General features: G+C 36.4%; 4 protein-coding genes across 8 annotated transcripts; 1 reads left to right on the top strand and 3 right to left on the bottom strand.

Annotated features, from left to right (window-relative positions):
• Window positions 1–34: 34 nt before the first annotated feature.
• Window positions 35–4,523, bottom strand: LOC117628354. Of its 2 annotated transcripts, none has more exons than XM_034360781.1 (12): window positions 3,971–4,523; window positions 3,498–3,661; window positions 3,096–3,173; window positions 2,918–2,997; window positions 2,503–2,587; window positions 1,973–2,392; window positions 1,524–1,631; window positions 1,189–1,256; window positions 934–1,021; window positions 777–848; window positions 645–698; window positions 35–520 (listed from the first exon to the last, which is right to left on the bottom strand). In XM_034360781.1, the coding sequence occupies exons 1-12, from the start codon at window positions 4,386–4,388 to the stop codon at window positions 440–442; spliced, it is 1,716 nt and encodes a 571-aa protein (XP_034216672.1). In that variant the 5' UTR covers window positions 4,389–4,523; the 3' UTR covers window positions 35–439. The 2 variants fall into 2 exon arrangements, with proteins under 2 accessions (XP_034216672.1, XP_034216673.1); XM_034360782.1 differs by having other exon boundaries at window positions 2,270–2,392.
• A 640-nt stretch (window positions 4,524–5,163) lies between these two features.
• LOC117628506 (cytochrome b561 and DOMON domain-containing protein At3g61750-like) lies at window positions 5,164–7,383 on the top strand. Its single transcript, XM_034360981.1, has 4 exons — window positions 5,164–5,613; window positions 5,718–6,123; window positions 6,533–6,819; window positions 7,038–7,383. The coding sequence occupies exons 1-4, from the start codon at window positions 5,374–5,376 to the stop codon at window positions 7,329–7,331; spliced, it is 1,227 nt and encodes a 408-aa protein (XP_034216872.1). The 5' UTR covers window positions 5,164–5,373; the 3' UTR covers window positions 7,332–7,383.
• A 1,007-nt stretch (window positions 7,384–8,390) lies between these two features.
• LOC117627475 lies at window positions 8,391–12,864 on the bottom strand. Its single transcript, XM_034359592.1, has 7 exons — window positions 12,618–12,864; window positions 12,118–12,184; window positions 11,958–12,019; window positions 11,757–11,846; window positions 11,521–11,657; window positions 9,375–9,429; window positions 8,391–8,926 (listed from the first exon to the last, which is right to left on the bottom strand). The coding sequence occupies exons 2-7, from the start codon at window positions 12,182–12,184 to the stop codon at window positions 8,717–8,719; spliced, it is 621 nt and encodes a 206-aa protein (XP_034215483.1). The 5' UTR covers window positions 12,618–12,864; the 3' UTR covers window positions 8,391–8,716.
• A 1,037-nt stretch (window positions 12,865–13,901) lies between these two features.
• On the bottom strand, window positions 13,902–22,862 carry LOC117627330. 4 transcript variants are annotated; one of them, XM_034359371.1, is made up of 15 exons: window positions 22,793–22,844; window positions 21,404–21,566; window positions 21,176–21,293; window positions 21,008–21,090; window positions 20,624–20,687; window positions 20,421–20,538; window positions 19,677–19,831; window positions 19,472–19,525; window positions 16,651–16,723; window positions 15,789–15,926; window positions 15,047–15,084; window positions 14,907–14,957; window positions 14,640–14,807; window positions 14,451–14,563; window positions 13,902–14,322 (listed from the first exon to the last, which is right to left on the bottom strand). In XM_034359371.1, exons 2-15 carry the CDS (start codon window positions 21,529–21,531, stop codon window positions 14,199–14,201), a joined length of 1,425 nt encoding a protein of 474 aa, XP_034215262.1. In that variant the 5' UTR covers window positions 21,532–21,566; window positions 22,793–22,844; the 3' UTR covers window positions 13,902–14,198. The 4 variants fall into 4 exon arrangements, with proteins under 4 accessions (XP_034215262.1, XP_034215260.1, XP_034215258.1 ...); XM_034359369.1 differs by lacking the exons at window positions 13,902–14,322; window positions 14,451–14,563; window positions 14,640–14,807; ... (2 more) ...; window positions 15,789–15,926; window positions 16,651–16,723 and having other exon boundaries at window positions 19,252–19,525; window positions 21,404–21,582; window positions 22,793–22,862; XM_034359367.1 differs by lacking the exons at window positions 13,902–14,322; window positions 14,451–14,563; window positions 14,640–14,807; ... (3 more) ...; window positions 16,651–16,723; window positions 22,793–22,844 and adding an exon at window positions 22,640–22,767 and having other exon boundaries at window positions 19,252–19,525.
• Window positions 22,863–24,541: the final 1,679 nt, after the last annotated feature.

Raw genomic sequence — 24,541 nt, 5'->3', positions numbered from 1 at the left:
CGAAGTTGATTAAAAGTTAAACATAGGGATCTATTCTTCACACAGAGCATCAGATTTTTGACAGTAATGTCCACAAAAATAGAAATAAAAACTTTATCTATATCAAATGGGAGCTTTCTTGCAACACTTACAATGTGGTGATCAATTGGAAATTTCAATGACACTGTCAGTTTATTCTCTATAGACATGAAATGCCTTCATAAATCAAACCACCGAAGTTAGATGATTTTCAGCAGGACATGAACAAGCAGCACCTGAAGAGACCAAGCTCTTTCCACATAGTCATGCCAGGGCAGAGCTTCTCAAACGTCCTATATCCTTCAGCATTGTTTCATGGAATGTGATAGAAATTTGGTTCTGGCCTTTGATTGATTCAACCAAAGAGATATTTTGGGAGTTATCACCATGTGCTTCATCATTTACTTCATTATTTTGGTTCCTAAACCTGTTCTGTGGGCATCGGTTGGGAACTAAGAAGTCTTTCTGCCTCATCATTTGCTTCAACTTGTATTCTCCATCTCTGCAGAGAAAAGTATATATGATTAGCAAACAAATGCATGAACCAAATAATATTCTTTCTTTTACTTTTATGAATGAATATTATAAATTCTTTATTTTTTGGTTAATGCAAAGTCAGGAGATGCCTCTTCAAGATTTTCTAGCTCCATGGTTTGCTGTATCTGTTCAGCAATATTTTCCTGCAAATAAGAATGACCTAGTTAGCTTGTATAAAGGCATATCAAAGGGAAGGAACTATGTAATTAATTTGAGCTTACCACATTGCTTGCTGCTTCAGCAGCAAGAACATCAGAGTCCAATTCTACCTCAATTTCTATCATTGAAGAAATCTGATAAGTGGACAGCATAGCTATATTAGTCGACAACATTCAGAGGGGAGGGGGGGTTAAGTTGTGTCTAAAGACAAAACCGTACTCTTGCATAGCTGTCAATAAGTTCAATCCGTCCCCTGAGAGAATTTTCCAAGCCTTCTCGAACCCTTTTGACTCTACTTCTTCGAGCACTAGATATTGAAAAACAAATTTGTTTCAGACTAGTGAAGTTGAAAGCAGAGGCCGATGCTAACTCGTTATTTGCTACATCACTAAAAAGACATTCAAGCATAAAATAATTTCAACTAATCATACGACTAGTTAAGAGAGGAAGAACAATAATGTTAGAGAGTTTCACCGATAAGAAGGCTCTCCTACGGCGAAAATTTTGTTCTCAAGTTGGCACATCCGAGCCAACATCCAGACCTGCACAGGAAATAAGTGAACATCTTTCTTATATCTTCAATCCACTCAGTTAATTATGCATGAAAGGAAAAGGGCAAGACGTGATTTCTGCCACAAAATTGTTGAATAACCCTTTTTATGTTCAGATTGCTAGAGATTAGGCCACTTTTTTATGATCACATAGCTACTCACTTTTTAGACAAAATAATCAACAAAAATCTTCATGCATGTAGGATGTTCCACTGTAAAGTTTAATAAATCACAGTCACAACTAGCATGGAGGCTTACCTCTTTCTCAGCAGCTTCTTTTAGGCTCTTTATACGAGATTGGAGTGTGTCATATTGAGATAAAAGTTGCTGCTTGATAGCAACTGTATCCACCAATCTCCGAGGAAGCTGACAAAACAAGCAAGTATATTATGAACAACATACATTTCTGAGTTGTTCAAGAAATGTCCTTAATGGAATATATGTAAACATTACAAACCATGTTAGATTGAGTAAACAGAACTACTTGCATAATCCTCAAACATCTAGCGTACCTAAAGAAAAGTTAGACCCTCATTACTTGTGAAGGGGTTGAAGAAACCAAATACTAATTGCAAGGGACCTGAAATTTCAATTAACAATGATCTTTTTTTTTTGTTTCCCTTTTCAGAAGGGCGAGGATGGGGGTTTGGGTATCACAAGTTACACTTATAATGGGAAAAAAATAAATTTACTAGCTTACTGCTTACACGACTCAATTGGGGGAAAACCAATGTGTTCAGAGTAACTCCAACAGCAAGAGATGCCACTGCCGCAACTGGAAGGAATAGGGGAAGGCTGGGGTCTATAACTCCAGAGGCAGCATTTCCAGAAGCCAAAACAGCAACAATTGGAAAAAGGATGGAGGGGTTTGTTAGCGAAGATCCTCCGTCTTTTATAGGGGCTCTTAATAGTTTTGACTCCCGGCCATCTTCATGGTTAGTCAGGCAGATAGGCTCCCCAGGATAAAAGTTGGGAGCCTTAGGACTAAATTTTAAGGGGCCCACCTCTCTGTAAACACTTGATGGAGCTGCTAGAGCAATAGTTACCCTTTCTCCTTCCTGTGCTGGGAGATCAACTGTTTCAGTAGCAAACCTGTTTGTACGAGCCATACCAGAAGGGGTTTGAACCTGAAAAAGGAGAGGGAAAATGATGATCAACAACAACATAGATATGATATAGGTGGAATTTCATGGATATAAAATGGGAAATTGAACATTCATAATGAATAATATCATACCACAATGGAGTGAACAGCAGCAGGAACACTTTGCTTCATTATTTGCAGGAATCGTAGCCCCCTTTTCCAAGCTGGAACATCCATGCTGCGTTCGGCAGGAGGAGATCCTTAGAAAAAGTCAATATCCCAGGATCAACACCACACATATATTAGCTGTGTGATTGACATAGAATTAACATGTGATAAATTTGATGTGTATTCCAATAAATGACACTGTAATCAGGTTCACAAGTCTCTGCTAAACAATGTATAACTGTTATAAATCATATTAATCCGTAGCTCTCTGAGGAACTCAGAGCAAGATCATCGTGCATACACTGGTTACGGATAATGCTCTTGCTCATGTTCTCAAACATAGAGAAACTACAGAGAGTCAATATTAACCAGCTAAAAAAAAGCAGATAAATAAACCCACCTGATTTCTTCTGACTCAATACTAGCTATGTTGCCAGAAATAAGTTCGTATTGGTAGCAGCACTCTGCACACGACACTATCTGCACCAGATTTGTGGCATGAGTACCATTGCTTTGAACAAAGCATCCAATCTCATGTATTCCTCAAAAATGAGTTCACAGGTTTTTGACATGCATACCTGAATACCATGTTGTGGTTGTGCAACAGCAACAGCTATCATACAGCTTGGACACCTAACAACCTTCCCAAATGGGACCTGAAAACCACATTAAAGCCAGTCAGATGTTTTTCACATGTGTCCAAGACAAATTGAATAAAGGAAAAGAAGACAATTAAAGTACATACAATGATTTGAGTGTCTTATTTCCTGACTACTGGTTTCAAGTGTCCAAAATTGAAAACCAATCAATTAATAGTTTAAAACCGACATCAGCCAACAGAAACAAGTGAGGGGCAGTTAAAGCTGGCAATTATGAGTTTATCATAGTTTCGTTATAAAATACAAATGTAATTGCTCGGGGAAAAACCAAATGCTGAAAGAAAGAGGCAAAAAAACAAAGAAAAAAAGAAATGTTTTTACCTCCTCAGCAGGAGATACTCCTACTCGGCAAATATTGTTGATCATCCTAAGGGCATCAGAAACTTTCAGTGATGCAGCTAGACCCAGAATCAATGATGTGTATACGCGTACATCTGGTCTGGACCACTTCCACCTCTCAACAAGAGGGCCATTTTCATTAACACCTGCCCCAGAACAATGCCCCTAGTTAATTTCCCACAAGTAATGTACTAAAAACAACAGATGAATTTAGAAATGGAATTCAGTAGTAAATTTCTTACAAACACACACTCCCATTTGGCATAAGTTGTATGTATTCTAGATTACCATTCAGCAATACTGTCAGCAAGGCAAGCTTTGCATAGATGAACATAAATAGACAAACCCATTCTTTTTTTGAAATCCAATTGAAAATTGGAATGTTGAGTTTTGATGAAAAACAATGTTAGTCTTCCAAACACAAGAGCAACTGATGTTAAAACCCAAACCAATACCTTGATCAAAACTCGCACGCATTTCATAAAAAACAGAGAGAGCCAAGTCAGGGTTGTTCCTTTTAAGAGCAGCTGATACAATAGCACAACAATCAGAAGCACTCACAAAACCACCATTTCTCCCAGTAATTTCTGCGATCATCTGGAGTGCTTCTTGGGCGTCCTTAGCACCTGAAACTTTACTAAGCAACTCATCATCTAACAACTCGGAGACAGAGTCCTCTGCCAACCCACTACCACTTTCGCTCTCACCCAATGACGCTTTTGTTGTGAGGAGCTTGGAGAAGTTGATGGAAGTAGTTTGGATTCTGAACAGCAAGGCGTTGGTTGCGTTGGTGGTGATAATGGGGAGTGGTGGAGAGGAGTGAGAGAGACGAGAGAGCCATGGGGATAGGGAGCTGAGGTTTATTAAAGTCATTTCTGAAATGGGTTCGATCGAAGTTTGTACCCACCAAGAGTAAAGAACAAAGCTATAGACTATAATTTGTAATGGACCAATGGAGGTCTCTGTGTTTGTGTGTATGGGTTTTGTGGTGATAAAGATGAGGAACGAGAGGTGGTTATTAGACGTTATGAGTTGGGACAAGACCAGCGACAGGTATGGAAGTTTAGTAACGTCCATGTATTTGGAAGGAAGACTAGGTCCACCATTTAATGAAAATAATCACAAAAAGAAACATTTTCTTCAATAACATTGGCTGTGTAGAGAAGCCAAAACATAAATCTTCCTTATTAAAAGAATTCTTAAAAGAATTCGTAGAGAAAAAAAAGGGAATCGTTTTGACTTGTGCGGAATTGTTCATGTCACGTGACAATACTGAATAACTGAATTTATTATTTTTTTACTCAGCACTACTAAGTGACCGAAACAACCTCACACAAATTATAAACGGTTGAGTAATTGCATATCACTTGTTAAATTAGGTATAAGCATTATATGTATTATAATTTCCAATCGGTATCTTTGTGTTTGGATTATGTAATTTGGTTATTATTAGGAGGACAAAATGTAGGACCTCGTTGACCAGTTCTACTCTATATCTCTCTGGTTGTTACAGCTTGCGGTCATGAGAGGTGCAGGAAATTTAGTGGACGTCGGACAATGCTACCATCTCTTGGAAGCAAAATGGCGGGAAACACTGTGCACTCTACATTGAGTTCAACCATCGATCGTCTTCATCCATGTTCGAATTCAAACCCTGTTTTCTTCATAAACTGGCATTTCATTTCCAACATCATAAAGTATATTTTAAAGAAAATGGGGAAAAAAAAATTAAATTTATTTAAGTTTGTCATATCTTTCTTTTTATTTATAGATTTTTTTTCATCATGATCAACATGCAAATTCACAGAATATAAATTTTCTTCCCCTTTCTTTTTTATTCTAATTCATTTGATCATAAATGGTGATCATGGGGAACTCAAATTACTTGATATTAAGATTTTCCGATGTATTCATATACATGATGATGATATTGTTATTAGAGCCAAAGAAGAGCTTGGTCAATGCTGGTCGGAATGATGCAACAACTATTGTAGTGCCTAATTTTTGTACAACAAATTCAAATGTTCTTCTTCCACCCTACCATGATATCCCTAAATCCATCTGTTCAACTCTTGATTGGCACGGCTACAGCATTAGCGTAAGTGATCACCATCATCTCATTTCACATTTCATTTTCACTCTTAATCAATTAATTACTTTTTAAGACCGCATGACATGACGTCGCAAGGTATGTCGTGACAGTTTCATCAGGATAAAGACGCCGTTGTTACCGTGATACTAATGGGGATACATGAGAATAATTGGATCTCGGTCGGGGTGTCGAAGGACGGGATGATGGTCAGTTCGAGTGCGGTGGTAGGGTGGATGAACAACGATGGTAAATCCGGCACGGTAAAACAGTATTTTCTAAGTGGACGTATGACCAGTGAAGAAGTGATACCAGAAAAAGGTGACTTGAAATTCACCAATGTTACACCTACCATTGTTCTCAAGGACAAAATAATTTACCTGGGGTTTCAACTCCAGTTTCCCCAACGTCTCAATCGGCAGCCATTTCTATTTGCTTGCGGGTTTGGCAAGCCTGGTGAGAACAATATCCTGCCGAAGCATAAATACAGAAGCGCCTTGGCAGTTGACTTCTCCAGAGGTTGGTTCATTTGTCAATTCATTTCTCATACACACGTGAATATTTATTTGCTTGACATACATTGTTAGCTCATTTTCAGACAGCCTTAAGTTTTTGGGGAAATTGTATTTTTCTGTATATGACAGTGTTCTAAAACTCCCATAATGGAGCCTTAACCTATATGCTTCTCTATGTCTACATGTCAGCTTCTCCATGTAAATGACGTAACTGTTAGCTTGATATACATTATTGGCTTATTTCCTTGATAATTTAAGCTTATGGAGCCTAGTGATTGTCTAATATCGAATCTTCCAACCCCATCGTCGCCACACAATTCCATTATATATTAGGGGTTTTCTTTTCAACATGATCATTAACCAATATTATCCAAATTTGAAATTGAATTAATAGTACATATGCATGCATGCAGGTGCTATATATCTTGGTTTTGTAGACAGCACAAGCATGAAGCTGACCCATGGAATATTGGCTATAACTGGATGGGGCATAATCATTCCATTTGGAGTTCCTATAGCCAGACATTTTAGGCAGTATGAGCCTTTATGGTACTACCTTCATTCATCAGTTCAGTTTGTGGGCTTCTTTGTTGGTCTTGCTGCTGTGGCTGTTGGAAGGACACTCTACGATCTCATCCATGCCGACTTTAATTCCCACAGAGTCCTTGGATTCGCTATCCTCGCACTCAGTGTTCTTCAGGTGTTTTTTTTCCCCTTCTCTTAAACCTCTCAAAATAATACAAAATATTCATCAAAGTCCTACTTAACTATGATTTTCGGTTCCACAGGGGTTTGTAGATTAAGAGTATTTATCCGTGCAACCGAAGTTATGTGCTCTTCTCGAAACTAATGAATATCTTTTTTCTGTTTTTTTTTTTTTTTCCCCTTGTTTGTTGGGGTTGTCTTTGATTTGATCAGATATGCCAATTCATTGTGAGGCCATCCAGTACCAGCAAAGCCCAAGACTACTGGAACAAGATCCATCATTGGGTGGGGAGACTGGTGATTGTGCTTGCACCTGTGAACATTTTCCTTGGGCTTTATAAAGGAAATGGAGCAAGAGGGTCGATGATAACATTTTTGTGTTTCTTTTTTACTTTTCTTTTCATCTCAATTTATTTGGAAATAGGGCTGCTGCTGCAGAAAAAAAGAGAACCAAATACAAAGTTAACTGAGCCTCCTCTTTTTCAAGTACCTCCACGCAATTCATAGATGTTTTTACTTTCTTTTTAGGATGGTTTATATACTTGTGTACATACCAACAACTCAGAGCCAAGGAATTAGTATGTTTGATATTTTTAATCATTTATCTTCATCCTCTTGTTTTTGTTTTTGTTTTTTTTGAGAGAATAGTGATAGGATTTTATTAATAGGAAGCGTAACTAGTACTACTTGTTACAATCCTCAAATAAAACATCAACTAGAAAGTCTGGAGGTTCCTCGAACCAAGAGATGAGTGTTCCAAGGTGTAAAGCAAAGCGAGCAATGCGGTGAGTAGCCTCATTTGCATTCTGATGGACATGATTAAAGCCTTCTCCAGTGATCTGTAACAACAAAAACTTAGTCTTCTAAGATAGGGCCGATGAAAGATCTATCCAAAGATGAGCATCCAAGTGCCGTAACGATCTAGAGAGAATCACTCTCAAAACAGATATTAGTTAAACCCCTTTCGATCGCCAAAACCACACCTTCTCGTGCTGCCAAGGCCTCACTTTGTAAAGCTGAAAAAACATTATCAAACTTCCGTGCCCTTCATGCAATGAAGGCCCCTGTTGAATCACGAACCACCACTCCAACCCCACCTGATTTGGTGGCTGTGTTCCATGCACCGTCCACGTTGATTTTGAGAGCTCATGGGAGGTTTCTGGCAGTTAAACAGTCAAATCTGCGTTCCATTCATTCTCTTGTTAGTTAAGAACGGAATGTCACTTTCTGGCAGTTAAACAGTCAAATCTGATATCAATTTATAATCTAGTTTGCTTATGGAAATATCAACTGTTGAGCAGTTGAATATAGAAGGAAGCTCAGATTAAAATCATATTGCGCTTAGCATAATCATATTGCACTAGCATCTAAGAACAATATTTTACGGTTACTGAAACCTTGTCCAACATTGGAGAACACTCGAAGAACTCACCTACTTTCAGAGACCAGAAATTCAAACGTGAATTGCACCAAAAGAAACATTGGCACAATCGAACGGATAACAAGAAACAACAGCACAATCGAACACGATAACAAGATGTTGAGGGTGAAAGAGACATCAGAAAATTATAAAAACATGGATTATACCAAGAAAAAATGGTATTTGAAAGCATGAATTACACAGTTGTCCGTAACAGAAGCGACTGCTACCATATATATACACATTGTGAGAGTGAATGAAACAAGATCGAAAACAAAGTCTTCCAAAGTCATAAAAATGGAAAAATAAAGGCAACAAAAGTCGGACGGCCACAATATATTTTGGATATGAACCCTCATCAGCTACACATTGGGATCTAGACAAAGTAGACATTCAATTCCAGCACTTGTCTTCTTGAACCAAGGAAAAAAAGAAGAAAAACCCTTTCTAGCTGGCACATTATGTGTATGAATCAGTTGCCAAATCGTCCGCCTCTTCTCCAAGGGGGCCTCTGCTGGACACCCCTAATGTTGCGAGGTACGGCATTGTTCTGGCGTGGTTGGGCCCTCATCCTTTGCTCCTTCATGTTTGCAAAGAGCAAATCGAGTGTTTGAGGCCTCTGCTTAGGAAGTGCATTCTCTTGCTGCCGAAGCTGCTGCTGCTGCTGTTGCGGAAGTGGCAGCTGCACACCAAACACCAACTTCATAAGCAACAGAGATCAAATGGCATATATTCAGATTCCAGATGAACCACTAATAATACCAGTCAAAATCAATTTCTTTTCTCACAATGATTTACTTTCACAAAAGGAACTCCAAAGTGTAATATCCAGAGTGTAAACAAAAACTACAATTTGGTTCCTTATACTCCAAAGAATCTTAAAGCTTCCACCAAATTGGTGGATTGCTACACCCAATGAACAAGTTTTTAGAAACCACAATGTCATTGACCAAACAAAGAAATCATATACCATCAGGACTATTCAACTCACACTCATTAAAGATTACTCAACCATGACCAAAGAAAGCCAATCATTAACCACCAGGACTCTTCAACCACACAAGCCACTAACACTCGATAATGTTGAAGGGAAAAAAATCTAAAGGTCACCATTAAGTAAGAAAGAATACCTTAGTACCGTAGCCAACATTTCCAGCCCTTCTCTGAAGAATTGGAGCACCAACCCTGCATCCAGAAATAGAAAAAATGGTTGAAGAATTGAATACCATGTGTCTTAAAAAAGCTAGCTAACTTAGACAACAGAGATGATGGCTATCAATACGCCTACACCAACACCAAGTAATTGCAAGGGGATCACGAGCAGATATGCATTCTACTGGATGAGAGGTTGTCATTGCAAGGGGATCACGAGCAGATATGCATTCAACTGGATGAGAGGTTAAAGTGCCTTACCATCACAATTCTAAACATATCCAATTAATGCGACAAACCATTAGAGGAAAAAACAGTTGTAGGAAAATGATGTTCTCTCAGCAGTGTGGCTCCTTTTTAGTCTGCAAAAGGTACTTCTAACCACAAACCTTCATCTGAATTCAAGCCTCACCAAGCAAACATATTCCTCACAGAAACCCTCAACAAAACACCTTCACATGGCAGCAGAATTGATGAATCACAACAGGGGTTCATTTGCCATTAAACTAAATGAACATCCCATTCGTCAAATGGGTAAAATGCCTTCCCCAAGGAATTTCTGATCCCAGCTTAAGCAGGCAAACACATCGAGAGTGGAAGCCACTGGAGCTTCTGTTGAACGACAAGTTATGGTTCCCCAACCACTTGTAGACCACAAAACATACTACAGGACACAGCTTCCAACCACTAAAAGAATTGGAAAACAACAAAGGGGCAGAAGGCTTGGCCCCTACTCGACATTCATCAACTGAATATTAATCCCCTTCTGTTATCCCATTTAACAAAATTTCTATACACAAAAAACCTGAAACACAACTGTTGCTTAGTTTGTTCTTTTGTAATCTGCAACTGATGTTTGGTTGTGCAATTATCCACTTTAATTCCAACCCATTGCACCTTAAAGCAGAGGAGACTCAACCATCCATTCAGCAGGCAATAAATACCCCAGGAAACAAAGAGGAGGAAGGTGTAAGTATCAGTCAGCAGAAACTAGAAAAAGTGAAAAGTTCCATGAGACAGAAGCTTCCCGAAAACCCTATGGCTCATCACAAAGGAGAAGAACTCTCCAATGTTGCCTCCCAGATCATAGACATTGTTAATACGTATTTGCAAGGTCAACTGAAGAGAAAATATTAAAGCAAAATGGGTAGAATAGATGGACCTATCACATGCCAGGACTAGTGATTTAAAAGCTTGCAGAAACGCCAGTATATTCAGCATGAACTGAAAACAAGGAGATAGTAATATCTTGAATTCAAAACCAGGGAACATGTGCCAACTTCCAAACTCTTTAGGGAAACTACAGTAATACCCACTCGACATAGAAAAACATGTCAATAAGCTGGACCTATAAATCACATCTGAAGGACTAGTGATTTAATAACTTGCAGAAAGCCAGCATATTCAGAATGAACTGAAAAACTGGAGATGGTGATATCTTTAATTCAAAGCCAAGGAACATGTGCTAACTTCCAAACCCGTTAGGGAAACTACAGTAACACCCACTCGACATAGAAGAACACGTCAACAAGTTAATCCTATCAAACACTGAGCCACTTAGAATGCATAACAGTTACTAGCCCTCAGTACATGCTCTATCCAACGTTACATAATGCTCAAGCTACGTGCTACATACTTCAAGTAATCAAACTGATTTCACTTTTTTCCGTATCTTGCAAATCTTATCCCTGCCCAAGTCTTGTGATCCCATTACCGACCAGTGAACTCAACCCCACAAATCTCCAGTTGTAAAAATGTCCATAATGATTTGAGATATGCACCACTCAACATATGGTAACTTTGCAGATCGCAAATTGAGAATTTATAATGCAGGTATCTATTCTGGATGGCATCTACAGAAACAATCAACACTTTGAAACACTCCCAAATTGACTTCTTGCCGAATAAACAAAATATATGCAGGTGTTCCACAATTATGGGAGTTGAAATGTTTTATCCGAAGCAAATGGCAGAAGGTCATCACTAATATAGAAACACCAATATTTACCTGTAATAAAGTAAATTCACAATCAATACAATTAGGTACCAATTATTGGGAGCCGCCACCAATTAAGAACTAAAAACCAAAACGCATTGCAAGTTTCCAAAACTAGAAGTTAATACCTTGCTTTCCAGTTAGGTACCCGGTTACGATTAAAAGCTCTATTGCGAAGAGGAGCAACTGCTGCCTTTCGTGCAGCCTCAGCTGCAATGGGAAATTGGTTCCCCTGGAAATTTGACCTTCTCTGAGCTAGAACCCCCTGATTAACATATTGGAACCAAATAACGAGACAATATGTTAGTGACAATGCACAAAATAATTAAAAATAGAATTCACCTCAGCAATATCATTCACGCACCTGTCTAATGGAAGATCTTGCGTCCATAAAGCGCAGCAGCTTTGCTGGTTTATCTTGAGCAGCACCTTTTACAAAATTCTGGGCTTTATTCTGCAGATGGAGAGACATTTGATACTATTCAACAATTTTGTGCTACGAGAATATTTCAGTAACAGTTGTTTTCTCTTAAAATATGAAAAAGAGAGAAACAAAGGAACTTACCGAAGCCCTTCGCTGCTGCTTCTTACCCTTTGGAGCAACTTTCGACATTTTAATAATGTCATCTATATATCACACATTATCACACGTTAGCTCATCAAGGATAAAGAATACAATGAAAGATAATTTAAAAAACACAACAGGCGGGGGTTTAAAAGAATACCTAATGTCATGTCCATCTTCTTCTCAGTCAGAGCAATTGTTTCAGTTGTAAGTGGTTTAGTCGCCATCTGATTTAAACATAACAAGAAGTCTACACATAAAAATTGACAGCAAAAACAACTGAAAAAAAAAAATCCTAGATGCTTATATCAACCAACCAATCATGAAAAAAAGGTTTCATATTTAAACATTATAAGATGAGACGGAGTTTGCAATAATAGGTACAAACGAAGTTCAAAATACACCAATAATACTGCTTGGTTGCTGAGAAAGCAATAAGATTCCGAAAGAGAAAACACAATTAAATCTCAGCTTAAGTATTCGTTCAGAAAAAGAAAAAAAAAAACTAAAGTACCGAAATTACATAACAAAGAGCCAATTTTTTTGCTGGATTTTTCATAACCAAACAGAAAAGGTCTCAAAAAATTCGGCTGAAAAAAGTGCAAAATTTATGCGCTAATTAATACAATATTAAAGACAGATTTAACAAGGAGAACTTACCGAACTTTAGAGAGCAGAAATTTGATCGAGAATCGTAAATCGGGAAGAGATTCTGAACGAAATTAGGGTTAGGGCTTATGGGGGACGAGTAGAGAGCAATTTTCGTGTTTTGTGAAAAGGAATACGCGTTGAGAGATGATGGTCTACTATTTATAGTGGAAGGAAAGGCTGTCAAGTAGCTGTGGGTTTTCTCGGTGGACGTCAATTCCGAATCCAATGGGAGATAATAATTAACTTGATTTTTATAAAGCGTCCATGTCCTTTTGGGCTGGTCTGGAACTACCGTGGCTTGGAGTAAGTCGTGTACTGACGTGGCATAGAGCAGTGACTAGCTACTGTGGTACGTTGTCATTGAGAAGGTAATGACTTGGCTTGGCTTGGCTAGGGTGGTTCGGTTACGTTATCTGTACGATCATTTTTACTAAAAATAGCATATGTATGATCATTCTTACCGAAAATAGAATTTCTTAATCGCATAGATTGTCATTGTCTTGGTAAATTATGATATGAGTGTTAAAAAATATATATATATATTTATGTAAATAAAAAAATTTGATTGGATAAAATCATAAAACTTGATATTGATAAAGATCAATATTACTTAGTAATGATTATGATTTTATGTTCTAATTTTGAATTTTCTTAGTCTAATGTGTTTTGTGGTTGATTTAACAAAATCAATATTAATTAGACAATCATATATGCCATACAATGCATATAAAAATTGTCACATTTGATTTTGATTGATACTTTTGTAAGTGCCTTCATTAAGAATCCTAAATTGTGGAAGCATGTTTGAAAGCGCTTCTTCATAAGTCGCTTTTGTTCACTAGCGCTTTGATCCCACATACACCAAAAATTATAACTCTTTTGTCCAATTCCTAATGGGATTACTATTTTTATTTTTATTCAATTGGGTTTCCTGGTTGTTCAAAGAACAGCAAGGTTCCATGGCTATGATTATTACTGCCTTTTATCTTTAATTCAAAAGAAAAAGGAAACTGGATTTAGTTAGGAGTGTATCTAATCAGACAGCTCTTTCTTAACATTAGCACATGTTTGACCCTTCTTGTTTGCTCAGGAGAAAAAAATTAATGAAAATAAAAAAACCAATGGACCCTTTTCTTTTCTTTTTTTTGCTGTTTTTTTAATTTTAATTTTAATTTTTTTTAAAGGATATTTCCTTTTAAGAGGGGCAAAAATATACTAAACTCACACAATACACGAATGCTAGGACTTGAACCCAAGATCTTTTTCAATGGCATTAAACAACATTTCTTTAGCTATTAAAATTTAACATTTCCATACATGAATTTTCATGCCAATCCTCAAACTAGGGGAAAAGTAAAGAAGTAAATCAAGTAAAACACATCTCTGCAGACTGCAGTTACATGAAGCAAAACTGAGGTAAAGGATTATTTGAAATCGGTGAAGATATTCATTGATTAGGGTACAAAATAGCAGCAAACAATTTCACTCACCTCAATGGAAACAATTTTATTCTAACAATAACCTCTACTTTCCCCACTCTTTCACGTGGGACCTACATTGCCGGAAGATCACAGTAAACAAAAACTTCAATCAGTTCTCTCCATACACCCACTTCTCTGCATTGCTGGTGTAACTAACCAACTCATTTGGCTTAAACCACAAGTTGATTTCATCCTTGGCAGTCTCCGGCCCATCGCTGCCGTGGATGATATTTCTGCATGGCAAAAGCATAAACAGATTGTGAGATCAAAGTGATACATGCAGCAGAACTGTAACACCAGCTCAATTTAGCTGCTCCAGTCTAAAAGTTAGAATTAGAGAGTTGCAGGGCAAAATCATTACCTTCCAACAACAACAGCTAGATCACCTCTGATAGTTCCTGGTTCTGATTTTTGTGGGTCTGTGGCTCCAATGAGTTTTCTACCATACTTGATCACACCTTCTCCTTCCCAGACCTGTAAGAGTTCGCGAAAAATGAGTTTGGCCAAATGGAAGGTTTGTCATATTGAGGTGAATTCTAGTTCTACCAACCATTCCAATAACAGGTCCTGAGCTAAGGAAGTCACATAGACCATTAAAGAATGGCCTTTCCTTCAGATCATGATAATGCTTCTGTGCAAAATCCTTTGTAGGAACAACTACTTTTATGCCTACAAGCTTAAAACCCTTGCGCTCAAATCGGGATATGATTTCTGAAATCTGGAATAAAAGAAAATAAAAGGCTTAGCACAAATAAGGTACAAAAGGTGTCAGCCATACTTCAGGTTCAGCGGAATAAAACCAAGGTCAAATGGTTACCAGTCCTCTTTGAACTCCATCTGGCTTTATAGCAATGAAAGTGCGTTCCAACTGATGACAGAAGAAAAGCTTTGTGAGAAGAAAGAAAAGAAATATTAATCAACAATGAGCAAAATGGGAACATAAGGTATTGAAAGTACCTCTGCAGCATGAACCTCCTGGTCGACGAGCATGTAAGCTATAGAAATTAGAAAAAAGAAACCAAAGGAAGTGTTAGGATCATAGTTTGTAAAGACTGCAATCAAAAGAATACATCAGGGCATGCTATTGCAAAGATATTCTTTTAATAATGGAAGAATGACATAAAATTTGATCAGTGCAGAAGTTTGATGATAGATAACATATGTTCGGGGATCCAACTGCAATGTCGGGTCGGGAGAAACCAAGGAAGAAAGTCAAGTCAAGAAAACATCCCAAGCAAAAATATTCCAACCCTTTTCTATGCTTTAGCTAAGCACAGTATGGTTGTTGTTGAAGAGGACCGGGAAGCCACAATACTGAAACTTTGGCAAGGGACAAGGCCCCTCTTCATGTTGGCCCAAACTTATGGACAACAAATTTTGAGATCAGATACATTTTACTGCTAAACCATCGTCTCCTTTCCTATTCCCCTTTGCTCTCACTTTAAAAAAGAAATGTTTATATAGCATCACAAAAACAGAGGTCCCACTTTCAAAAGCAAATCTAACGATCCAAAAAACAGGATCCTGTTTACAAATCAGCATATAAATATTTTATATCGTTACTTTTAGGACAATTAAAATGATTATTGTAGAAGATCGCATGATCTTGGTCTAGATGAGCAAATTTAAAAAACAAAAAATCATACCATGGTAAAAAGAAGAAAAGGAAAATGGAAATTGTGTTTGATTTTTTCAATACCTGCAGCAGGAAGGGCAAGAGCTCCTGAAATCCATCCTCTAGACACATTTTCGGAACCAGCTCTTCCAAAATTTGAAGCAAAGACAGGCACCTTTGAACTCAAGGTTACTGCTGCAGCAGAAGCTACAGCTCGCCCTTCTGCAAAATGCAAGGTACACGATTAAACACAAATATCATCCCAAATTGTCGTGGGTAAAAATAAACAAGTGGGAAAAACCCAACACATATAAAGGTACTAACAAAAGCACAACATCATAATATATATACATAAATCTAACACTAATATAGGAAGGGTGCTATTTAATTAGTCGATGAAACTTTTGTTTTTTCAACCGTTGGATTGTTAGAGTACTGATCATGATATGTAGCTACTGCCTAATCAATCATAACATGAAAAGATCCAGACTTATCAATCATAAAATCAAAATCTAAGAATTGACATATCAACCGTTGGTAGGTGGGACCCACAAGATCGGCCGCTTGATGCCGGACGTGGATCGATGATGTCAAATCCAGAAACAGATCAATCATCAAAGAAGAGAAGGAATTGCAAAAACCCAATTGTAATTGTCAATAAACAAAAACAATGATTGCATGGAAAAGTATATTTTTTCAGTTTTGACGGAAAAGCAATCCTGGAAAGTAGTTCGCGTTGAAAAGTAAAAGCTCAAACCAAACAATCCAATCTACTCATTTCCTGGTCAAGCTCGAATTTTCGCTTCCATATAAACAAACAGATGGTGATTTCACAGATCATCGATCTAGCTCCAAATTTACGGGAAGGACCAAACATTTCATCAAAACCAAACAAGCACGTAGCAAAGCTAAAAACAGAGTGGAAATGAAAGCAATGAAACATTACCAGAGTAGAAACGAGAGCTCTTAGGAGCAGCAGAGAGGAAGGACCTGGCAGCCCTATAAGCGGATCTGCAAATCTGAGAGCTCATTTTCAATAGCTGAAAAGGGCTCAGAGGAAGAGAGAAGGAGAGAGAGAGACAGAGTGTATCAGTTGTATGAGAGAGTGAGAGAGAGTTGTATGGGAATATATGAGGGGTTGGTTGGGGTCTGCTTGTAGCTTGTGGTTAAGTCAAAACCTATCCGAACTGTACGGGGAAATGCGAATGCGATACGATGCGTAAGAACCAACTACCGGTTTAGAATCGGAGCTGGCCCAATTGGGCTTTCTCCGCTGTGCGGGTTGGTATGGTTTTAAAAATTGAAGAAAAAAGAAGGGAATTTCGTTTACCGAAAAAGAAAAAAAAAACATTAAGCCAAAATGATTAAAAAACAAAAGAAAATAAGAGATCGGGTTTGATTCAGGTATCAATTGCTTGCGTCAAGCCGCTAATATGAAAGTGCAACGAATAGTGAATATATAAGCTTAGTGAAATTGGTTAGAGTGGACTCTACACCCGAGTTCAAATCCTTCTTTATAGCTTAAATTAGATTATCGTAGAATATCGTTTATATTAAAAATATATATATATACATTTAATAATTGTGTTATTTTAATATAATTATGGGAGATTACCTTGTTTAATATGTTTATAAGTTACACCAACCAAAAATATGCTAAAAATGGTTTTCAAATAAATAAAAAAAGTTCCATGCATGTCGGAAATAAGTATATAAAAAGAAAAGTGAAGGAGCTATTTTCTTTCTTTTCTTGGGCCCTTTTGTGGGATAGAAAAAGGGCAGTACCTAAATAAGTAAGAAGCTTCTTTGCATTATGATACTTGACGTATACGATGAGCTCTGCCTGAGTTAGTCAGTTGAAAAGCCTTTCACTACCCAGCCTACCTTCAATGGGAAAAATGGTGAAAAGAAAGGAAAAAAAAAAAAAAAAAACCCTAGGAAACTTCCTCACATAGCGCATTTTGGGCTGTGGCCACTATAAAGAGATCAAAATTATTAAATTAATTTATTCTTCAATTCTAACAAGAGGTGAAAATGTGACAGAGCATATGCTTTTTGGTGATTTATTATGCAGAAGAAAGTAGATAATCCACCACCAAACCACCACCCTAAACTTTTATTTTTTGGGGGTCCATTGTCTCCCTTCCTTTGGGACCTTTCTTCAATTTATATGATTTTATTAAGTTCCTGTAACACACACTGTTCTATGGTCGGGATGTTTGGAATTTGGACCTACCTAATGTGATTCACGTGGTCCTCAATAGAAGATTTTATGTGAGAATTTGGTAACAAGCAAAAAAATAAAAGGTGAGGTGAGACAAAGTGTTCGTCCAGCTTGAAAGATATGCTCCAAAGTCACGCTTTAACAGTTGCTGGTGTGTATTACTTCTCCTTCACAGCCAACGGGTCTATAGCTCAATAGTAAAAATATTTATCTGCAAATTAGTATTCATCCAATGCTATTCGAGTTGGATCCGTCTCTTTGTATATTAGAGTAGTTTAAATTATCACTGTTTCTTGTTTTTACGTGAATGTTGAGCCCAACCCAAAAGAGATCTCTACCTTGGAGTACAATGGTAGTTGGTTGAGTTTGTGTTTCATTTTAGGTTGGGTAAATTGCGAGAATGGTCCTCAAACTTGTATGCGGTGTACATTTTGGTCCCTAAATTAAATTATTAGTCCAAATGGTACATAAATTCTATTTTAACCGCTCATTTGATCCAACCGTTACATTTTCTGTTAAATGTAACCAAATTTTAGGAGTAAATACGACTTTTCATAATTAACAAACAAAATAGGGTTAAAATAAATACAAAATTATAAAATAATTGAAGAAAAATAGAGGAAAAAATCATGAGGCCCAAACCCCCTCCCTTCGATTTCTTCTCCCATATTCCAATTACTGAGTTTTTATTTTATTTTTTATTTTTTTTAATTTTAACGTACGAAATGACCAATTTGCCCTCATATTTAACAGCAATATTGACAGAATGTAACGGTTGGATCAAATGGGCGATTAACATAGAGTTTATGTACCATTTGGACTAATAATTTAATTTAGGGACCAAAATGTACACCGCATACAAGTTTGAAGACCATTCTCGTAATTTACCCTTTTAGGTTTCTTCCCCCAACAAAGACATGGGGTGAACACACAGTTACTGCTCTAACTGTTAGAAAGCTTGCATTTAGATGACCACATGATTGGTTCAATTGCTCTGCTTGAATGAATCTTGTGCTTGCAGGCAGCCAAGCCACCAAAGCATACGCTACAATCAAATCTTTCTTGGGGTAATCAAACTTCAACACCACACTTTTTGGTTCCAATCTTAGATTGCCACTTTGCGTAAAGCAATTTGTTGTTCAATATTGTCAGGTGGTGCTTGTGAATTGTTTTGTTTTTATGCTAATTTGTGCATCATTAGAGAATATTCCACATATGCTTTTTTATTCTCTGGATACCATTATCAATTTTATTTTTAAAAAATGAAAATACAAGTATTATATGAAAGATAGTCTCATCTTTCTTAAAGACATGACACCTTGCGAAAATGTCAACTTCTAAAATAAGCGTAAGATATGAGTACTAACATTGCTGCTTCAATTAGATGCTATTCTTATGTACATAACATATGAATGAATGTAATGACATCACAGTCAGATTAACTGGTTCGAGTATACAACTTAAATTTCTACCTATTTACAACTTCCTGGAACTAAAGTGTATCATTTCACATCTCACATGCGCCATTTGGAGCTGTGGTGGCATCTGAACCCCCCAATTTGCAGTCAGTTTGTAGTGCTGACAACCAGGAGTCCACCTGAGAAAAATTGGGAAGAAAAGTAATTGTAGGATTGATCATACAGAACTTGACAATTTGTTATTAACCAAAAGGAGGGGGGAAAAATCTACGTTGAATGAATTGGCATAGTTTCAAGAACAACAGACTGCAAAACAAATCACTGGCTTACCTGTACCTTAGAAGCACTTGAGCACTCGAATCGAAGTCCTTGACTAGTTAAGATATAAAATGCATATTGTGTTCCTTCATCATCTCGTGTAACGCTTGGCAAGGGACCTATTTCAACAATATCAGATAATAGGGTGGAGTCTTGAGGACTCAGATCTGGAAAAAGAGGAAAAAAATAGCTCATCAGTGGTCAGAATATGTTACGTCCATATGAGAAGAATAATGGTAGGACATCACAAAACTATGATGAATTTCAATATATAAAATCCAGGGTCTTTGAGATGCAGATCGTAAATTAATGTTCCATGATACATTATTCTTTGTATTTTGATAAACAGAATTTGTAGTATATCTTCTTAATCTTGGGAAAAGGAAAGTGTAGATAATAAGGAAACTCTCAAGTCTCAAGTCTTGTAGCAAAACTTCTATCAACAAATTTAACTAATCCTCTTTGTTAAAGAGATGAAAGTTTCGAAACTGTACTTGACACCTGTGAAGCAAAGTCGAGAAAGGTCAAGACTCAAATAGAGACAAAGCGACCTATGACTCTATTTGATCAATAAGAGGAAGCATTCCACACTACTATAGATAAACACAATGAAAGCAAATGCGACATCATGGCCAACCAATCAAACTATGATGTGTTAATGCAACGTCAAATCATTCCTTATTCCCACACAACGGCAGAGAAATTCTTAACGCTCATAAAATAAATGTTAAGGATTATGACACAGTGATTATTTACCTGTGGAAAACAAGTAGAAGAAAATGCATGGCCCTTGCAAGACAACAAAGCGAGGAAGCCAGTCATCAACGTCAGTATCATCAAGAGGGGGAGGTTCTCCTGGTAGTGGTTTCCACCTCTATCAGAAGGGAAAAAAAACCATAATTGGTATCATCCACTAAATACAGGCTCAAAGTAAAATTTGACTTAGGGGTAGTAATTACAGTTCGGATGTACAAATAGCCAGAGAGACGAGCAGATCGCAGAATTTCATCAACATGTTCCAATCTGCATAATAAAACATAAGCCTGTCATGGTTGATACGAAGAAGACAGATTTTCAGCTAGAAGTGCAGTTCTCTCCAAATAACCTATCCCAAAAGGAAAACAAATCCATGTCTAGTCCCAAAGCGATATAAGAACTCAGTTCAAAAATGAAAATTTTCAAACACTTTTGGCACAGAGTCAGCCATACATTGTGTTAGGGGTATTTATGCTGCAATCAAGGTACATCAGAATTTAACTAAAAGGCCAAGAGAAGTAGCAACAGTATGTAGTTTACAAAGAGTTAAATCACATTTCAATGGTAAAACCATCAAGTTCTCTTACTGAGCTTTCAAGTGAGCTTCCTTCTCTTCTAAATCAGCAAGATCCGATCGAAGTGATTCTAGTTCTACAGCAGTTAGCACAACCTGCCAGTTAAAGAAAATCTAGTGGTCAGGGACATGGAAATCTCATAAAACCCAATTGAGGAACTGCAAGAGCTACTGAATCAACCTTTTCTTCGCCATCCGTGCTAGACAACCATGGCAGCCCCCGCATACTAAAAAAGTTAAACTTCAACATGTATGCTGCACTTCTTAACTTTCTCCTACTCCACAAACGGCTATGAGACCTATGCTACACCAGATTAAGCAAACTGAATTTAAATTAACATACAGTCTCTCAAATTAAATCACCTTTTTGTTTCTTTTGTTCTTCTTTTTTCAAAAGAAAAAGAAATACCTCAAATAATTATCAGTTCTTGGTTGTGAAACAGATGAAGAAGCTATGTCTTGAAGAGAGTCAATACTAGGTGCGGATGCTTTGAAATGATCTTTGATGATCTTTATGTTTCCAAGACTATCATCCATGAAGCTTACTTACACTTCTAGAAGAGGGTGCAAACCTATGTCCATAATATGCTAAATGAGATAAGAACTGAAAATCAGCATGTATAGAACAACAAACTGCAAATTAGATCCAACCACAGCATCATATAAAGATCTTTTGCAGAGAAATATAGTTGTGAAGCTCATGTACTTTATCGTGGCTGATCAGAACAGCTTTTTGGGTGGTTATGTTAGAAGTTGAAGAACAGGGTTAGGACTTTGGAGGTGAAGAAATAGTTAAGATCTATTTCAACTAAGTTCACAAAAACTTACAACATTGATTCCAAGATACATTCGTGGAAGATGTATGAACCAAAATTCTAGTCTAGATACTTGTCGATAGGCACTAACTATGTCGAGCAACGGAAGTCCTAATTCTCAATCCTAGAAATAGGGTGTGTTGTGCATATGTTAGTATTCAATACATATAATTTAATGTCGCAAAATTATCAATTATAAACTAAACTATACTAAGAATAAAGTATGCATAAGCATTTTATCTTGCCAAAACCCGGAGATAACATCAAGGAACTACCGCAGAAGAATACAACTTAGCCCAACTCAACAATTCCCTCCTAATATTAAATTTGAGTCACCATGAAAATCCTTCTTCTGCTTTCTGCTTTCTGCTCCACCGTCATATTTACCAATAGCGATGCTTTTAACTATCCTGCCCTCCAAATTTTTTAACCCTGTTCCCGTACACACAATATGACCACCCAAAAAGCTGTTCTGATCACTCACAATAAATTACATGAGATCCACAACTATAATTCTCTGCATCCCCATGATTTTAAACCCCGAAAAAAGAAAAGAAAAGAATCTTATCTATTAAGACATGAAATGGAAGAAGCGTGTCTCAATAACTTGGATTTCAATACATAAACTCTATTCAATTTCAACCCAAATCAAACCATAATTCTCCACTAAAACTTACAACCACCCAGCTCAATACCACCAAAAGTTGAGATTTTTATACACTGATAATTTGCACACAAACACAAACACTCAAAAGAACCTTCATATTTCTTGAATCTGATCAAAATCACAAGACACTTAAAATTCTTGCAGAAACAAAATTAAAACTTACATGAATTCATCGACTGGCTATAAAGCATATCAAGCAAGTTGCAGCATAAGAACAAAGAAATACTTTGAGACGGATAATGGTATTTAATAAAAAGCTAACAGAATTAAAAATAAAAACAAAAATAAAAAAGAAAAGGAAAGAGAGGAAGCGTACCCGTAGAAAGAGACTTTTACAGAAAGACAAGCTAATGGAAGGTCTGTTCATGGAAAACGTTTGACCTTATTCATGTTGACTATTTGGTATATAGAGTTGCTCAGCTCTAAACGTGAGATGACTCTTTTACCCCTACCAGCCCATGTTTTACTTGGTTACGTAATATTATGCTGGGCTTCGGGCTTTTGCACTTTTGAGTGTTATATTATAATATTTTATTTTTCAGGTTGATTTGTATATAACTTGTGATTAACATTACCTTTGATGATTATGCTCCAATCATAATGTCTGTGAGCTAATGATTATCCGCTAAGTATTTCTTAAATTCTTTTCTTCTTTTTTTTTTCCTTTTCCTAATCTAACTGGCAAAGCGGCATTGTTCTTTTATGATATTCTTATTATGGGTTTTCTTTGTTTTTGTAAGACAGAGAGTTTTTTTTCTCTTACAAAATTTGAAGTGGGAAATTCGAACCGGAGACTGGAGATATAGAAATAAACTTCTAAATACACTTGACGAAATAGAGCTGCAAGCTCCTACAGAAATTTTTTTGGGTTTTTTTTTTTTTTTTTTGGTCAAGAGAGAAAGTTTATATTTTTATAAAATCATTTCTCATGTTTTGTTATATTATCATATTATCAATTAAATAAGAGTTTTGTTTCATAAATGTTCTTGAGGTTTACAAAATTCCTACTTTTGATATTTTTGTATTTTTCTGACACAACCATCCCTAGTTATATATTATTCACTTACCAAAACTCCCAACAACTTTTTGCCATCGATATAGGATGACACATTGGATTCCACCAATTTATTGCACCAGCTGCATTAGCTTTTCCCCATTAATATTTAATTATTTCGCGCACCAAAATCTTAAACAAAATAAAGTAAAATACTATTCTAGCAAGAAACATCAAGTACAATTTTGTCATCGTAATTTTAATTGTACAAATTTATTTATTCAACACTCATATAATAACATCTGGGAATTTAAACTGGTCCAAAATTTATCATGTCAACATTCGATTCAAGAATAAAGAATATCTTCGAATGAGGGTGCGTGAATTAAATGAAATAAAATAAAAAGATTAAAAATTTGGTTAAAATACATTTTCTTTATATATAAAAAATACTAATAATCTTACAAGTGTATAAGATATAAATAAAACTTTATCACTCTAAAATAATCCAACTTCTTTGGTTTCATCTTTGTCTTGCCCATAATTGATATGAAAAACAAAATGGGTGAGAGTTGAGCAAACCATGGCTCAGTGGGTACATTATGTAATATGCCAGTTAAGCAATGTACACTTTAAGTAAAAAGTGGACACGTGGGGCCGAAACGTTGGGGGTCCTCCTTTTTATATAAAAATAGTACAGCCGCACGGCTATACTCAGTTTTTTAATTTTTTTTATTTATTTATTTTTTTTTAAGAATTTAAATTTTTATGAAAAGTTTGGCTACACCCTTTAAGTAGCATAGTATGTATTTCACTTTTTTAATTACTTTGATTAGTAATTAACTTGGTGAATATTAAAGGAGAAAAAGAAAAATAGAAATTGAATTACTATTCATTAAGTATTATAATTCATGAAGTTAATTAAATATTTAATAATAATCAGTGATTAAATAAATAATAATTAAAATATAATTGCTAATTCAACTAATTAAATCTCCAAATATATTATGTAGTTAATAAAAATAAATTTTTAAAAAATTAATTAACCTAAACATCCTAAGTTTATATTTT

This window comes from Prunus dulcis, chromosome 5 (assembly GCF_902201215.1).
Source record: "Prunus dulcis chromosome 5, ALMONDv2, whole genome shotgun sequence".
NCBI lineage: Eukaryota > Viridiplantae > Streptophyta > Magnoliopsida > Rosales > Rosaceae > Prunus > Prunus dulcis.
The sequence above is the reverse complement of the archived record's forward strand: the minus strand, read 5'-3'. Positions and strand labels throughout refer to the sequence as shown.

What these genes read in the sequence shown, in the direction of transcription:
- LOC117628354 (XM_034360781.1), bottom strand. Translation starts at nt 4,388, where the DNA reads ATGACTTTAATAAACCTCAGCTCCCTATCCCCATGGCTCTCTCGTCTC. An exon ending in ATTGAGTCAGAAGAAATCAG is followed by an intron (nt 2,588 to 2,917) that starts GTGGGTTTATTT and finishes TGCCGAACGCAG; the next exon opens with CATGGATGTTCCAGCTTGGA. An exon ending in AGCTAGAAAATCTTGAAGAG is followed by an intron (nt 521 to 644) that starts GCATCTCCTGAC and finishes TTTTCTCTGCAG; the next exon opens with AGATGGAGAATACAAGTTGA.
- LOC117628506 (XM_034360981.1), top strand. Translation starts at nt 5,374, where the DNA reads ATGGTGATCATGGGGAACTCAAATTACTTGATATTAAGATTTTCCGAT. An exon ending in GGCAGTTGACTTCTCCAGAG is followed by an intron (nt 6,124 to 6,532) that starts GTTGGTTCATTT and finishes GCATGCATGCAG; the next exon opens with GTGCTATATATCTTGGTTTT. An exon ending in TCGCACTCAGTGTTCTTCAG is followed by an intron (nt 6,820 to 7,037) that starts GTGTTTTTTTTC and finishes TGATTTGATCAG; the next exon opens with ATATGCCAATTCATTGTGAG.
- LOC117627475 (XM_034359592.1), bottom strand. Translation starts at nt 12,184, where the DNA reads ATGGCGACTAAACCACTTACAACTGAAACAATTGCTCTGACTGAGAAG. An exon ending in CAAGATCTTCCATTAGACAG is followed by an intron (nt 11,658 to 11,756) that starts GTGCGTGAATGA and finishes TATGTTAATCAG; the next exon opens with GGGGTTCTAGCTCAGAGAAG. An exon ending in ATGTTGGCTACGGTACTAAG is followed by an intron (nt 8,927 to 9,374) that starts GTATTCTTTCTT and finishes TTTGGTGTGCAG; the next exon opens with CTGCCACTTCCGCAACAGCA.
- LOC117627330 (XM_034359371.1), bottom strand. Translation starts at nt 21,531, where the DNA reads ATGGATGATAGTCTTGGAAACATAAAGATCATCAAAGATCATTTCAAA. An exon ending in GAAGCTCACTTGAAAGCTCA is followed by an intron (nt 20,688 to 21,007) that starts GTAAGAGAACTT and finishes TTTATTATGCAG; the next exon opens with ATTGGAACATGTTGATGAAA. An exon ending in TCTTGCCCTTCCTGCTGCAG is followed by an intron (nt 15,085 to 15,788) that starts GTATTGAAAAAA and finishes TAATTTCTATAG; the next exon opens with CTTACATGCTCGTCGACCAG.